The 17,295-nt window shown below is 42.9% G+C and overlaps 1 protein-coding gene across 12 annotated transcripts in view; it reads right to left on the bottom strand.

Moving 5' to 3' along the window:
- Nucleotides 1-17,295, bottom strand: part of PROM1 (prominin 1) — a 922,577-nt gene that overhangs the window by 19,678 nt on the left and 885,604 nt on the right. For 8 of the 12 annotated variants that reach the window (XM_069631918.1, XM_069631917.1, XM_069631919.1 and 5 more), the window contains 3 exons: nt 12,415-12,530; nt 10,075-10,098; nt 7,300-7,368 (listed from right to left, as the gene is read on the bottom strand). In XM_069631918.1, coding sequence (XP_069488019.1) covers nt 7,300-7,368; nt 10,075-10,098; nt 12,415-12,530 — 209 coding nt within the window. The remainder of the gene's footprint in view (nt 1-7,299; nt 7,369-10,074; nt 10,099-12,414; nt 12,531-17,295) is intronic. The other 4 variants (XM_069631924.1, XM_069631927.1, XM_069631926.1 and 1 more) reach the window with 2 other exon arrangements.

Raw genomic sequence — 17,295 nt, 5'->3', positions numbered from 1 at the left:
TGCCACCTCCCGTGGTTGTGCATGTGTGTACTGCTATGTATTCTTATATTCATGAACATGTCAATCCATGCCAGACCCCATGCTGGAGAAGGAACAAGTTACTTACCTGTAACTGTTGTTCACCAGCATGGGTCTGGCATGGATTCACATTTGAACCCTCCCTCCTACCCCTCTGCGGCTCTTCACTTGGTCATACTGCCACTTTATGTGCTACCAAATCTGAGGATGGCTGCCAGGGGAGGGGCTTAGGGAGGAGGCAGTCATTGTCTGGGGGCAGTATGACCCAGAGACCAGTGATTGGTTACTACTAAGAAAGACAGATCGGAAACGAATCTGGTACTGATTTTTTCTTTAACGAGGATTCCCAGCCTGACGACGGGGAATATTCATGAGCATGTGAATCCATGCCAGACCCCATGCTGGAGAATGTTAATGTTATGGCTGGTGAGTGTGGTTTACAGATTACGGTGGATTAACCTGTGGGCTCTCGTCTGCAAATGTCTTTGCCCATAGATGGCCCACTCAATGAGTCCTTTGTGGCTACATGGTAAATCATAGGTTTTAATCAGCTTTTTATGAGGATTTGCCTTAGTGGATATAGGCGCTAAACAACTCTAAGAATGGAGGAGCAGTCATAGGTCTGAGTATGGGTCAGGAATTCGCTCTTCAACATTTTTTCTTCTAGTGGCATGTCTTCAGACTGAGTAGCCCTCTAATAAGGAGTTTTCTTCCCCTAAATCTGCCTCTGGGAAATTAAGCTGGGGTGATGCTGGTAGACACATCCCAAAAGGGGGGAATGATAGCACTTTAAACTACACCGAAGGCCACTTGCACCTATATGTGAGGGTTTTATATTGCATCCCTTTGCATGTCTTACAATCCTCTGGCTCTATGGGATAAATGGGGTAAATAGATACAGCCTGTGTGGAAATCTCAGAGAAAGACATTCTGTTTCCCTAGAACAACAAAATATCAAGAGAACATGAAGTTAACTCCCCTGCAAAATATTCGTGGTAACGAAACTAAAAATTCTGGCACTCGGGAGTCCGCAACCTGTTGTTTCCCGAGATGTGTTTGACTACAACTCTCATCTATTACTATGCTGATTAGGGCTGATGGGATTTGTAGTGCAACAGATCTGGAGGTTTATAGGTTGTAGACCCCTTGGTAGAGGGACCAAAATGAGGTGAATAGGCTCCATATTAAAGCTTTATTATTATTATGCTATGATATTTATTCATATCGAAGACTCCAAGCCTGACAACATAGAAGCATTCATAGCATTCGAATCCATGAAATATACACTACTGGAGAAACTGCTTTTTAAGAAGGGTGTTCTGCACCTCTGCCTACAAACTGTGCGGGTGAAGTATGTTCAAACATGCACTGCATATCCTCTTTGTTTTCATGAGAAAATGACATACTATAGTTACTAGCCCCTGAGCTTATTCACCACCTCCTTACCATTTCCTATAAGTTCCATAGAGACTCCTCCAATTTACGATGCATAATGGCAAATACGTTTGCTATACAATCGCTTCAAGAGAGAGGACTAGTTTAAAAAGGGATTCGAAGATCCAATAAACACCTTCCGACTATGGGTACACATTTCTAGATTAGCCATCATACTTTAAAGAAGAGTGGGAAAAGTGCTGGACTTACCCTAGCAGATGACATTTGCATGACAAATGATTCACATGTTGGAAGACAGTCAAGTGACAAGCAAACTGCGGTTGATCTTTCTCAAAATGCTAATATTTGGAATTTTACATCATCAGGTGCCATGAGTGGCCGGCCATCTCCGGTTCTCTTACCTCTGGCACAAAAAGAATCGCCACTTTCAACTTTAGCCCTCAAAGCATTTCGAAGATGATGTGGGCAATTCGGTAATGGATTGGCTTAACATTCCACAGTTAGAGGTCGAACAGCCACTGTGAGATGAAAGAACTGCCCCTGGGTTTAGACATGTTATCCACTTTGACAGTCACAGTCCCAGAAAAGAAGTTACTGGTAAAGCAGACACTTTCGTACAGTGCTTGGCCCAGAGATGAAATGCAGTGACCCTCAGTCTGGAGGTGAATGAAGATTCTTTGAATTGGACGCTGTTAGGAACGTTTTCTCTTTTAGCAACTTTCCCTCCATATTTTATTTATTTATTTTATTTATTAATTTATAACGGGCCGAAAGCCCGAGGGGTACAGGGGCGCATACAGACACAAGGACAGTGACAGTGACAAACAAGGGGAAAAAACAGGACAAAGGTAACATAGGGTCAAAAAGATAAGGGGATTATTTAAAGAGCATTGTCTTTAAAGGTTTCCTGAATCGATGAAGGTTTACTTCCTGCCTTACGTTCAAGGGAAGTGAATTCCACAGCTGGGCAGCGCGGACAAGGAAGGGTCTGCCGGTGCCCGTGGAACATTTAAAAGTGGGGCAGGAGAGGAGACCAAGGCCAAGTCTGCTGAGTCCAGTCGTCTAACTGGAGAATAGCGAGATACCACAGTTTTGAGGTAGGCGGATGCGTTGCCGTAGAGGCAGCAGTGGACAATGGTACATGCTTTGAAGTTTATGCGGTCCTATATGGACAGCCTGTGTAGTTCCTTCCGATGCCACGAAATATGTTCTTTCCAGAGCACCCTTTTAATGATTCGTACAGCATCCATTTGAATTCACTGGCATGGTTTTATACTGGCATCGCTGACCCCAAGGAGGAGCAATTGTCCAGCCTTGGTAAAATGACAGCTCAGGCGATGGTGGCCACATTCGCCTCCATTAATAAAGGATGAATGTTCCTGATGAGTCGTAGGTAGTAACTGCAGTTTTTACTGATCATGCTGGTGTGCTCATCCGCATTTAGAGAGGCCCCTGCAGTGACTCCCAGGGTTTTACCTTAGTTTGGAGGTATCCTAGTATTGTTTAGGGAGAAAGCGTCGTAGCAGGAGATAACCTTGCTCCTGACCTGTGAGGAGCCAAAGATGAAGAACTAACTTTTAACTCCATTTATTCACATCCAGTTCCCTGTCATCCATAGTTCAACTTGGTTAAAAGTTGAGTGAAGTTTAGATGAGTCTTTGGAGTAGTCCCCGCTGAGTACCATGACAAGTTGCATATCATCCGCGTAGTTGGTAAAGTGGATGCCCAGGCTCTACAGAAAGAAGCATATGTTGAACAACACGGGCGATAAGCTGGCATCATGCAGGACGCAGTGGGGGATAGTGGCAGGGGGGGAAGAGCATCTCCCCCATGAATTCTAGACACATGGTCTGTTAGAAAAGATTGAAACCATTCAATCGATCCAGTGGAGCAATTTCCTCTGGTTTCAAGGGTGTGTAAAAGGCAAAATAAAAAGTGGCTGAAAGATCTAAGAGAATCAGCAAACCTGATTTGCCCCTCTCTATGATCCCCAACATATGGGATTGCAGATGTTATAAGGCTGTTTCTGTGCTATGGGCTGGCCTAAATCCTAATTGGCTTCTATGCAAGATATTATTGGACTCTACATGAAATTGTAGTTGTGATGTTACGACTTTGTCTAAGATTTTCAGGCGGAAGTGGCACTTTGCTATAAGCCTGAGGTTTTAAGGATCTCTAGGGTCATGGCCCGTTCTTTTGGTGGCAGGGGAGTGACAGTAACTCCTTTGATGTGGGCTGGAATACATTTGTCTCGAAAGGAGGCGTTTACAAGCCTCGTTAAGAAGGGAGCGAAGATGGTACTGTGCTCGGGGACCGCCCAACTTTATGCTTTTGCTTTTCCTCCTGACTGGACATTTAACAGTGAAGTGAAGCCCTGAGCTTCACTCCACTGGGCTTTTGCTCACGTGTTAGGGGGAAACTGACTAGTCCTTCAGGCTGTCAGTACTGTGAAACTATGGTTCCCTTAGTCTTTTGACTTTGTTACTTTTTCTGGTAGCCTTTTATCATTGCAAAATGCATCTTACAATGCAGTGCAAGGGGGTTTCTTTTGTATGACCCTATACTACATTCAAAGCGATTTTTGGTATAAAATGTTAAGAGCAAACATTATTGAACCCTCTTCAAGCCCATGGTCCTCCCCTATCATACTGGTCACTAAACCTGACCATTCATGAAGGTTTTGCATAGATTTCGCCAAGTTAATGCCATTTCCGACTTCAATGCTTATCCCATGGCACGCATCGATGACCTAATTGATAAACTCGGAAACGCCACCTTTCTATCAACCCTAGACTTAACAAAAGGGTACTGGCAGGTCCCAGTGTACGGACCTGATAAGAAAAAGACAGCTTTCTCGACACCCCTAGGACTGTTTCAGTTCAAAATCCTCCCTTTTGACTTATGTCGGTCTCCAGCCACATTTCAACATTTTATGGAACGAATATTACAGCCCTACTCTGATTTCTGTGGTGCTAATATTGATGATATCGTCATTTATAGCAAAACTTGGGAAGACCACCTTTTCCATCTTTTTACCATCATGAGAGCTCTCAGAGAGGCTGGTCTAACTGCCAATCCATCCAAATGCAAACTGGCCCAATCGACCGTGAAATACCTCGGCTTCTTTGTAGGAAATGGTAGTGTGCAACCTCTACACGAGAAAGTGAAAGCCGTACTAGATACCCCTACACCTAAAGCTAAAAGAGATCTCAGAGCATTTCTAGGGTCAATCGGTTCGTAGGTTTATCTCGAACTTCTCGGACAAGAAGCTAGGCTGACAGATAAACTAAAGAACGCCGAACCCCAGAAAATTCATTGGACCGACAAGGTTGATATATGTTACAACACCCTAGAACAAACTCTGTGCCAGTACCCGATCCTAATGGTAGTAGATTACTCAAAGGAATGTGTACTGCAAACAGACATCTCTCTTACAGGGCTAGGAGCAGTCCTGTCACAAATCTGTGATGGCTAGGAACATCCCATCTTGTTCACAAGTCGCAAGCTTTTGTGACATGAAAAAAAAACTTTGTGCTGGAATTAAAGGATCTTGCCTTCAAGTGGGCCATTTTCCACCTTAGATACTACCTCCTAGGAAGAAAGTTCAGACTCGTCACTGACCATTCTCCACTGGTTTGGATTAGCCAATGAAAAGACTCTAACCCACGAGTCATGCAATGGTTCTTAGACCTGCAACCCTACTGTTTCACTGTGGAGCACCAAAAAGGTAAAGACCAAGGGAATGTCGATTTCCTCTCTCGGTTCCCCTGAGAAACAGATGCAGCTACATCTCATTGGGTAAGGGTATGTGAGAAACCTAAAAGTGTCTCACCCGCTAGTCCCAGGGGATCTGTCATCCAGGTGGCCAGGACATGGCCATCGCTTTTGGATCCAGTTCCTGGGGGTGGACTAGTGCGGGAGAATCACCTGGGTGAGGGGTCCTCTGGGAGTGGAAGTGGGACACCGGAGGGTGAGACGTGGTATCCCCTTCCCAATAACACCTTTTCCCTATCCTACCAGGTAGGATACCTAGGAACTCAATCCCCCACCCCTTTCCCAAGACAAACACTTTCTCATGGACAGGTCACCATGAGCATCAACAGACTAGTACCTGAGGCATATACCTGACATGTCCCAACACAAGGGTCAGGCAGAGTCAGGCAATTACTTATAATTACACACACCTGACTTCCATCACACTTTCCCACACGGATAAAAGGTGGAGCACGAAAGCACACTCTGAGCAAGGAAAAACACATGAGGAAGCAGCAGTTCTGAGATGGCTGTTTCATACGAGAAGAAAGACAGCAAGACCAGAGAGGGTTGAAAGGAGGGGATTGGCCTTGGCCTTTTCAGACGAAAGAAACGGCTACTTTCATGAACCCTCGAGGATAAGAAACATAATACCCCGGGATAAAGCTGAAGAAAGGTGCATAGTGTGTCGAAGGTACCTGTGGCTTTCCCGCATCGACAGTAGAGGCAGAGAGGAGCGATTGCTGTCGTGGTACTGTCTTCGCTCCGACAAGAAAGCTGCTCCAGTAAAGTCAGCACAGCTGGTGAGTCAGGGAAACTGATAGCAGACCAGTCTGTGTTAGAACCAAAGTTGCAAGCGAACACATTGTATGAAGAAATGTGAAAAGAACAAACTATAAGGCGTGCGTGGTGAGCGACTCCAAATGTAATTGAATAACCAAGGTATACCTGAACTTTTGTAAACCAAGGTAGATACCGTATATATAGTGGTCCGGCGCCATGTGGGTGCCCATTCGAAAGTCTCTGTATGGTATCCAACAAAGAGTGTACAAATTGTGAACTGGGAAATGGAAGTAGTCTTGCAACGGGTCAAGCCAAATCCTGTGCACATTCGAAAGCCTCTGATAGCTAAAGCAAACTGCAAATGGTCCGAGCCCAGTTGAGGGAGACTAATTAGGGAAAGGGGATCTGAGCCCGGCTGAGGGGGATCCGGGAACAACCGTGAGTCACCCGAAGTAAAAGTATGCGAACTGTAATTGGTCCAAGCCCGGCTGAGGGAGACTAATCCCATGCTGAAAATGTGGGCAAGGGAGGCCAACGGTCCGAACACCCTGACTTATTTTTTTAACACTACTTTCTTCTTATGAACATTTCGCCACAGTATTAGCAGTAAAGATTGGCAATAGTTTCTTTTAGGATAGGCCCTTTTAGTTTGATGAGACTCCAATAAACACCCTTGAACTGTGGTCACTTGTGTCTGTCTTACTTTGATACCATGCCTTCCTTACACCTGTTTTTTAAAACAACAAGTGGTAATCTACCGATTGCCGATCACTGCTCCCAGGCACAGTAGCAGGCACCAGGGCGCGTTGCTGAATAAAGTGGAGTGATTGCTGCAGAATTGTTTCAAACTTCGACACACTTTCACACTGGTATTTATATTGTATGCTGATATTGCAATAGTGTGCATGTGAGAATGTACACCGTCAAGCAATTAAATAAACATTTAAATTAAAAAAGCTTGATTGATCTTTAAGAACACCGCATGTAACGAATATTTGCCTTATGCTTGCTAACAAAATCAGATATCTATTTTTATAATATACAGATCAAGTGATGCACCATTATTGAACTCTGCCAGGAACAAAAGATTACAAATTGTTAACATGCACATGCACTTTCCATTTTAAAGAAATTAATTTGCTAATGTAATCAGAAACTGTCAATAATGATAATGAAAAAAGTGGCTAGATTATGTGGAGGTTTTTATGTAAGGGAAATAAAAAATAGAGATGCCATGCAAAACTCGAAAGAAAGAATGTTTCACATGCCAAAAGATGGGCTAATGATTCTAGCTAATAAATTGCTTGCAATGATTAAATCAAGGCATGCAGTGTGTAAGTGTATCGTTACCTTGTCATAACGGGGTTGGGAATACCATACAAATGCTCATTATGATAACTATTATTACCATTTTCCATACTGTAAAACATAATTACATGTAAAAATAAATACAATATGTACGGACGGACAATGGGAATTTAAGTTACAAAACTATGAGTTAATGAGTATATGTCTGACTAAACTGGGAATTACAATTTGAAAATATGTCTGAATAAATTGAGAATTACAAATTTGAAAATACATTCTACGCCTTTTGGATCAAGCATATGATAAGGTGGCCCTTTATTAAATCAACATCTATAAAAAATAATTGCTATTTTCTCTAAACAGTTTATTTACTGAGATATGCATGAAACAAGGCAAGATTGTGCAATGTGTTTTTGACCTCTCATCTTGAAAAAAAGTAAACAAAAGCACACCATCAAATTCTAGTTACTTATAGCAATACTTTCAGTGGCCTATATCTGAGATCTGAATACCATTGGACAGCGTATACTACTGAAGTCTAAAGCCAGTTCGGCCTAATATGATTTCCCTCCTGTGGCAAAGATAGTCTTCCAGAGTTCTATCGAAATGTGACCTTCCTCACTGACGGAGAGGAGGTAATATCCTAGGTAATCTCATATGCCTCATACAATCTATCCTGATACTAGCTTTCTTGCCATCTTTAGACCTGGGTTTGGATTAAAGGCTCCACCCTCTCGTTTTTAGGGTACCTGTAATTCCATCAGGTTTAATCATTTGTTTTACATGATCATGCCAGATTTTCCAGAAGCTTCTGCCAGGGTATGGCGCATAGCACTAAAATCTTTTTGATTTCCGAAATGCAGTATAACAGAGCTATTCTTCAGAAAAAAAAGGATTCCATTTGGGGCTTTTAACTGTTCAATATCCTTAAAGTCCTTAGCCAAACGTTCAGGAAATAGTTAGGTACAGAGGTACTTTGGGTAGAATTAAAGAAAGGAGGTTGAGGTTTGCTCGTTTCCGTCACTCGGGTTTGGGACAAGACAGCCTATTGCAGGACTTTCCTTCAGAGGTGGCACAAATGAAAAAGGACGTTCATTCAAAGCTGTGGTTAGAGGAGGTATTAAACCTAGACATCCAGTGGGATAATAAGTGCATTTTCATGTAGTCACCAGGTTGTTCTTAATAAGCTAACAATCATACAGTGGGCACTGACTGTATACTATTACTAGTGTGGTTGCAGTAGAGGGCCTCGTTATGTTGTGGTGTTTCAAAATTCTACTACGTCAATATGGGTTATTTACCCCACATAGTACTTTCTATGAGTCACATGTTGTAAATATCCAATGTGATCTCAAATCCTAATCAGCTGTTATTTCAATGGTTTTAAAATGTTTGATGTTTTTACTGTTTACACCATGCTACTAATGATGCCCATAGGATTTATTGTGTTTGATATGAACAAACCACTTTAAGATAGCACCCAAAATAACCCTTTTTAATTCAAATTAAAGAATTTTGGTAAGTAAATATATTTTGAAAAGCATACCTCAAGCAAGTTACAGGTTCATGATTTTCATCAGGAAAACAAATACTCAATATTTCCCAGACTAGTGCTCAAACCAAAATAGTATACCATTAATGGCTGTATTTAATATATGCAGTTTGGGCCTTCCTTGGACTGTTGGTAAAGTGTTGCTCAACGAGATTAAAAATGTCCGCCTTCATTCTGCAATCTGATTTCCTTCTCTCATTGCTGTATTCCTAAACCCTGCTCTATTGTGATATCCACTTGTGACAATAGTTACCCAGTGCTAGTTTCTGATTCAAGATATTTTAACTAAAAAGAAAATATATTACACTAAAAATATCATTAGTTATGTTATAATAATGACAAGACATTTTAGTGCTCCAGCTCATTTGGGGGAAATCATTATCAACCAGCATTAGATTACCTGAACACTCTGTTTTTACGATTTGGGTCATAGGTTTCACTATCGCTATTGGTTTCGATAGTTGTAGATGGGAAATATGTATGGCTACAGACCGACTTAAGTAATTGTTACTGTTCCCTCCCTTTTGTATTCTGCTTTGATGGATGGTGAAAATGATGTGTGTGCCTTAATTACATTTGATTGCCTCTGATGTCAATTTAATGGCCAGAGTCCCAGATGTCCACGTTTGACAGCACATTGTTTGGTAGATGTGTGTACAATTTTGGGTGAAGTACTTTGCAATCCTTAAGTAATAGCACGAGGTTCAGTGAGGAAGTTTAGGCTGTTCTTGAACTATGACAGCCAAAACATATTTCCTTTTCCAATGTGTCTTTAAAATGCTATCTCGCTCCCAGTTTGTGTTTGGATTATGCAATATTATATACTGATGTACAACGACAAGATATAGTCCAATAATCTTAGTTTTGGCTTGCTCATATAATGGTGACTGAACTTCCTTAATGATCACCATAAATGTCTGAAACTTCATCTTAGCCATTAGTCTCTTCAAATAGCAACTTGTGTGAGGAATACCTAGAAAACTCCAGGATGCACTTGCAAAGGTCAAAAGGGCCATTAAGTGTTGTTCTATAGCTTGTTTCATTATTTTCAAGATGAGGGAATGGATTTGAGCGTTACCATTGTTACAGCAAATTTAGAGAAAGAAAACAATTATTTTTCTCATCTGTATCTTTTAGAACTATACAATAATGAAAAACGTGAATGTGAAAGAGCATGGGCTCTTAATATACTTTAAATTAATTTGTAAATCCGGCACCCGTAACGTAGGAAATTTAGTAAATTCCAGTAAAAAAGAAAATCTTACTTTTTCATTGGTATAATTTCAACACTACAAGATATAAAAAAAAGGAAATGATTAACTTAAAATAAATTGTCACAGATTAACTTGTCTATGATGTCATGCTGTGTATTGTAGCGTCCCTGTTACATGGCATATCTATAATTTATTTTACAAATCTGTGTATAAAAGACCAGACAGCATGATGATGTATGAAATGACAACATAGAAAGTGCGACGTGCATATTCATCGAAAAACGGCCACAGGAGTCAAAACGGAGATGAGAAAATAGAGTAAAAATAGTTATCATATAGTAAAATGCCAGGTTCCTGAGACAGAGGAACTGTAAGTGAGAAAGAAGAGGCATGTTAGGTTAAGTAAAAGTGAGAAATCAAGCATTTTAAAAAGTCAACACTGAGGACAGGACTATTATCAAGTTTAGCAGCAATTGAGCATTTTCAAATAGAAGGATTTTACCCAAAATGCAAGGTTTTTTACTTCTCCCCCAAAAATGTGTGGCTCTGCCTTTTTAAGTTGAAGATGTTATAAAACTGCATAAAGAAAGTTCTGTTGTTCCAAATTTGGGCCTCAATTTGTGGTTGCTCCCTGAAACTAGCTACATTGTGAACTGCTATATATACATGCTTACTTCATGGAGTGTGAGTGGTGATTCTCTCCTTTTACCAGTGCATCTGGAAACAACCTCACATCTATGCAGTGCCAAATGTTAATGATGGGAGTTTTATAGCATAGCTTCCTAATTGTAAGGCAGAAAGGTTTGCAAAAGTTTAACGCGACAAAAAGGGCAGTCTCATTGGTATTTGCAACCAAAGGTACTGTACCGCCCACTACTGAAAGAAATACATTTATTGCCAGTGCTGAAACCTTGGTTGCTGCTTAATGCTCTACCACCAGTAATGCCTGTCACTGAAGAAAGTAATTCCATTAGCCAGAATACGAGATTGGGTATAGGCAGAGTGATAACAAATCTAAATGCCACTGTCTGTAGTGTATGTTAGGTGGGGTCCCTAAAGTTTTGTGGGAGTAGTGAAGCCCACAAGGGATACCCCACCTTCAATTACATGCATGAAATGGCTAATAGTATGTTATTTACTGCTGGCAATTTACTTTTAACAATGGCAGTATTTCTCCAATTCAATCAGAAGTGTGTCTTGATGGTCATATTTTTCTGCCTTTTGTGATTAACACCAGCAGTATATGATTACAAGTGTTTCATTTCACTAAATTGCAAGCTGGCGCATACTGGATGTCCCTCTCAACTAACATTCAGATAGTTATAGATTGGGCAGCCACAATATTGGGACATTCATATGCTGACAATTGCAAATGTAAAGGTATGTTACTTTGAATTTGGATTTGCCAAATTGGTTGACCATTGTCTTCGATGCTTTTTATATAACCAGCAGTATATACCCTGCTCGATAATGTCATACCAAGAGTGGTCATGTGTAGTTGCAATACCGCTGGAGATATCGCGCTGCAACCCTGCCGACAGATTTACCAACAGTGATATTTTTCCTGGAATAGGGTCCAAGAGCTTGCCACAAAATATTCTAGTTTGGAAAATGTTATAAATTATAAAGTACATCCCTTTTAATGACTTGTCTGGCTACAAGGCAACTGGCGCCCATGCTAGGAGAGAAATCTAAATGTCCTGATGGGGAACAAATTAGTGTTGCTTCAATGGAAATCCGTCTCTGGGCCTAGAATTGAAGATTGGCAGGGAACAATGAAAAATATTGGCAATATGGGGTGGTTCCCTGGAGCTCTGTCATTAGCAAGTATTATGGCGGACCTGGTGGGACCAAACAGATGAGGAACTCACTGTCTTCTTGTCTTTTAACAGGCAAACTACCAGTTCAGTTTCTGGTAAGAGGTGGAGTGGGGGGCTGAATAGAAGGCGGGATCTAGCCCTTATGCTGAGAAGCAAAGAGTGACTGAGATGGGATATAGGAAAAAGGAGGGAGGGTGGAGATGTTCTAGTTGGAGGACAGAACCAAAAAACGTCAAATAATGGTCTCATTGGTGGGTGTACCTGTATGCATAGCTCGGTGCTATAAAATGAACAGCTGTGCACATGACTCTGGAGAGGGTCATTTGATACTTCCATCAGAACTATGAGGTGGATCAGAGAAGGAAGAATGTGTGTTAAGCTCTATGAGCTACTGTCTGAATACTTTACTAACAAAGTATCCTAGATAAGTGATCTTATCTTATTTCTAAAAAAAACAATAAAACGTAAATAGCATATTCCCTGGTGAAATGTGTTGATGTTTAAAATAAAAGCTTACTTAATATAACAGATTTTCAGAGTTAGATTTCTGATGTTCATATACCATACTTACTCATCATATACATCTTCTGTGTCCATCCTGCGATAGAATTTGGCCAGTTTTACAGCAAAAACGATGGCTGGAATTAAAAATATTGTTGCACCTCCCAAGCCAAACCAAAAAGCGTTCTAAAGAAAAAAGGAAAAACATGAGTGAAATGTAAGTTTGAGATCTCAGATTGTCGCTCCTTTGTAAAAACATAGATCAAACTGAGAGCAGGAAGGTTGCTGGCAAGCTTTTTGTTTCTCATCGATATGTCATCATCATCATTGATGTTTTGGACAACTTCCCCTCCAACTAGCAAAATAAACCCTCCTGTTAGTTCTAGGCTCTACTCAACTATTGGGAAAAAGAAAAGGCTGCACCAGGCTATCAGGCAGAAAGGAGCAAGGCCACAACCTCTTCAATTGGGCACATCCCCACCTCCCTTAGTATGGGGTTTAACCCATGCTAAAGGAGGCAGAGATGTGCTCTCATTGGTCTGGAATAGAGGGGGCATATCATTTGGAAGTGAGTCAAGGTCACCCCTTTTGACTCGGTCAAACCGGGATCCAAATTCTTGCTTCTGCCAGTTAGTGCTAGGAAATGCAATTACATCATCTTGTCACATGTCAATAATGAACCATTCTACCAAGGATCCAGGTGGTGCACACTAGCCAATGTCAGGTCTCAGAATGCAGGCCTTACTTCCTGGTAGTGGGCCACAACTAGGATCGTTTTAAAGCAATTCACATGAACGCCCCCTCCTGCCAATGCTGCCTCACCCTTCTCTCTGCCTGTGCCCCCTTTGTTTTAACATCAATTTATTTGCCAATTGTTCCACACCCAGCTATCACCTTCACTGCTTTGAGGCAGCAATGGAAATGGAAAAGGGACTATAATCTCCCTTTGCCATTACTATGGCAGCCATGTTTGCAGTTTATTTCATTTTTTGACCTGAGAAGCAACTTGTTTCTCCACCTGCACGATTTGCAATTTAGAAAAACAATCCGCTTAGCACACACGATGTTATGTCCAGTGCTTCTAGCTTTGACTCCCTACTAAGCAGACTTTCCCGTGTGATAACAGCACCTAAAGTTTGCTTAAGGTACTCAGCATGCTGAGTCCATTAACGTGGTACTATAACTGTTAACACATGCGAAAGCCTGGATAGCTGAGTATTATTGCTTACTTTAATAAATTGGGTGGCCCACGATGGAGAATTAACATGGTGAAATAACCTGCTCTATAGGACAGTTCCCACTCCGGGGGTGTTTACAAACACATTTTAGCTCAAAAATGAGAAAAATCGATTTGCATAATAGTCTGGTTCTGCTAACAAGGACAGTTCAGGACCGAAATGCTAGGCAGTACTTCTCTGAACAAGAGCAACAACAGCAAACCCAGACACGTTTTTCTCCTTTTTTGGGCATCATCAGTGGGGTAAAGCATCTCTACGCACAGTGATCAAGGGGTCCATATCTGTATTACCCTTAATAACCCCCTCAACTGAAAACGAACATTGCTCCAATAACCTGCTCTGTGGGATGTTTCCCACTCAAGATTTGTATTTGTATTTTGTATTTATTAGGTTTATATAGCGCTTTACACCAAAGCGCTGCACATTTAAAAACAACAGGATACATTTAACATAACAAAAAACAGTAACAATAGAAGCAAATTACAATGTTGGATCAGCCAATAAAACAGTATGTAGAGCAATTAGACGGGGGCAAGGGGGAGAGAAGTGGAGTAGAGCTAGGAGGAAGAGGGAGGAAGGGTAGGAGGAGGAGGAGGGAAAGGAAGGGGTGAGGGTGAGGATGGGGTGGGGAAAATGGAGGGAGAGGCTTAAGGGGGGGGAAGAGGGAAAGGGTGGGAAAGGGGGAGCGAGAAGAGGGAGGGGTATCATGGCAGGGAATGGAGAAGGAGAGATTTAAGGGACGTGCGGAAAGAGGAAAAGGTAGGAATAGAGCGGATTGAGAGAGGTAAGGCGTTCCAGTGCAGGGGGGGCAGGAGTTGGAAGGAGCGGAAACGGGAGGAGGCACAAGGGGAGGGAGGAACAGTGAGGAGGAAGTGGTCAGCGGAATGAAGGGAGTGAGAGGGATGGTAGAAAGAGAGAAGGGAAGAGAGATAAGGTGGAGCAAGATCGTGGAGAGATTTGAAGACTAGGCAGAGAAAATGAAATTTAAGTTGTGAGTGAAAGGGAAGCCAGCCAATGGAGGATAGGGAAGCAGAGATGGAGTCTCAGGGGGAGAGGAGACAGAGGGTACAGATGGCAGAGTGGTAGATAGATATGAGGGGGGCGAGATGTGAAGTAGGTAGACCAAAGAGTAAGGAGGAGCAGTAGAAGAGGCGAGAGAAGATAAGGGAGGAGATTAAAAGTTTAGTAGCATGGAAAGTAAGGGAGGGGCGGACTTTGCTAATATTATAGAGGTGGTAGCGACAAGCACGAGAGGTGAGTGAGATATGGTGGGGAAAAAGTGAGAGAAGAGTCAAAGTGAAAGCCTAAGTTGCGAGCGTGGGTGGAGAAAGTAAGATTAGAGGGAGGAAAATGAATGAAAGGAGGAGGAGGAGAGGGAGGGGGAAGGGAGTTGGAAGGGAAGAAAACTACTTCAGTTGTGTCAGAGTTAAGGGAAAGAAAGCGAGACGACATCAAGTTTTTAATAGCAGTAAGACAGGAGGAAAGTTTAAGGTGGAGATCAGGAGAGAAGGAAGAGAAGGAAAGAAAGGGCTGCGTGTCGTCGGCATAGAAATGGTGAGAGATGCCAAATGAGGAGATAATAGGGGCAAGGAGGGAGGTGTAGAGTGAGAATAGGAACGGACCAAGCACCGAGCCTTGAAGTACTCAGTATTCGAGAGGGTGGGTGGGAGAGGAGCGGTCTCCCCAGGTAACAGTAAAAGAGCGGGAGGAGAGGTAAGAGGATAGCCAGTTGAGTACAGAACCTTTGAAACCAAAGGAGGAGAGAGTGTTGAGAAAAAGGGGGTGATCAACAGTGTCGAAGGCAGCAGAGAGATCAAGAAGAATAAGGACAGAGGATTGTTTAGAGTGTCGGGCAGAGAGGAGGGAGTTAAGGATGTAAGTGAGGGCTGTTTCAGGAGAGTGTTTGGGGCGAAAGCCAGATTGAGAAGGGGGAAGGAGAGAGAGATTAGTGACAAAGGTTGAGAGCTGCGAGTAGGCGAGGCGCTCAAGAAGTTTAGAGAGAAATGGGAGAAGTGAGATAGGACGGAAGTTAGAGGTGAGCAGGGAATCAGCAGAAGGTTTCTTCAGAATCGGAATGATAGTGGCATGCTCGAAAGCAGAGGGGAAGGTGGCCGAGGAAAGGCAGGTGTTGAAGAAGGAGGTTAGGTAGGGAATAAGAAGAGGGTAGATCTTAAGAATAATAAGGGAGGGGACAGGGTCAGATGGAGCAGACGAGGGGTTGGCTTTGGAGCGGAGGATAGAAACGTCATAAGGGGAGACTGGGTAGAATACAGTGATGCAAGTAGAGGATGAGGAGGGAGAAGGGGAGGGGGGAGAATGAAGAGGAATTGATTTTTTGCCGAAGGGCAAGAATCTTGGAGGAGAAGAAGTTTGCGAAGTCAGAGGGAGAAAGGGTGGAGGAGGTTGAGGGATCAGGTGTTGGGGGAGAGAGAAGACGAGAGAGAGTTTGGAAAATGCGGCGGGGGTGGGAGGCTTTGGAATGAAGGTTAGAGTAGTAGGAGCGTTTTGCCGAGGAGAGGCAGGAGACAGAGGGAGTGATAAGAGAAGTAGGAGGTTTGGTTGGAAAGTGAAGGAGATTTGAGCCAGAGTCTCTCAAGACGTCGGAGGAGACGTCGCATGGAGAGGAGTTGAGGGGAGAGAAAAGGTTGAGAGGGTTTCTGGGTTGGACGGAAGAAGGAAAGGTGGTGGAGTAGATCAAGAGAGGAGGAGATAGAAGAGGAGAGAGTAGAAAGTGCATCATTGGCCGATAGTGAAGAGAAGTCATGGAGAGAGGGGAGAGAAGAGCAAGTTTCAAGAAAGAGGGAGGGATCAAAGTTACGAAGGTCACGAAGTGAGAAAATAGAAGGGGAAGGCTTAGGAGAAGAGGGAAGGGGAAGGGTGTAAGGGAGAAGGAGAGTAAAGCATGATCAGAGAGATAAAGAGGAAGTGTAGAGACAGTAGAAGAGGGATAGGAAGAGTTAAAGATAAGTGGAGCCAGAGGAGTGAGTAGGAGAGGAAGGAAAAGGGGAAAGAAGGTAGGAGTCGAGGATGGATGAAAGGGGAGAGGAGTGAGGGGGAGAAGGGAAGTGAAGATTAAAGTCGCCGAGAACAGCATGAGGAGAGGGAGAGATGAGAAAAAGGAAGTGATCGAGGTCATCATAGAAGGTAGAGAGAGGGACAGGTGGCGATACATGATTAGAAAGGAGATGGGGTGAGGAGAGGAGAAGGATTTGTAAAGAAACTCGAAAGAGGGGAAATAAGGAAGGGATGGAGAGGAGGGAGAGGAAAGGTATTTGGGGTTGAAGAGGAGGCCAATACCTTCGGCACGACCAGTAGCACGAGAGATATGAGAGAAGGAGGATGAAGAGGTGGTTAGGGAAGCAGGGACTGTAGTGTTGTGAGGAGGGATCCAGATTTCAGTAAGGCAGAGGAAATGAAGGTTGAGATGGGGGAACATGTCAAGAACTGCTGCGGTCTTATTGCAGAGGGATCTAGCATTCCAGAGAGCAATGTTGATGAGAGAGGAGGGTTGGACAGTGGGGGGGGTAGAGAAGGTTAGGGCGGTGAGAGAGTGTAGGCATAGTAAAGAAAGAGTGGGGGGGATTAAAGAGGGGAATGGACATGAGGAGGAGGGAGAAGTAGAGTAGGAGAGGACAGGGGAGGGGTAGGAGTTTGGGGGGAACGGTACAGAGGACGGTGGGGAGGAGATATGGCCAAACGCATAAACGAGGGAG

The sequence above is a fragment of the Ambystoma mexicanum genome, chromosome 6q (genome assembly GCF_040938575.1).
Source record: "Ambystoma mexicanum isolate Mex_15411 chromosome 6q, UKY_AmexF1_1, whole genome shotgun sequence".
Classification (NCBI taxonomy): domain Eukaryota; kingdom Metazoa; phylum Chordata; class Amphibia; order Caudata; family Ambystomatidae; genus Ambystoma; species Ambystoma mexicanum.
This window is presented reverse-complemented; position numbering and strand designations above follow the sequence as displayed.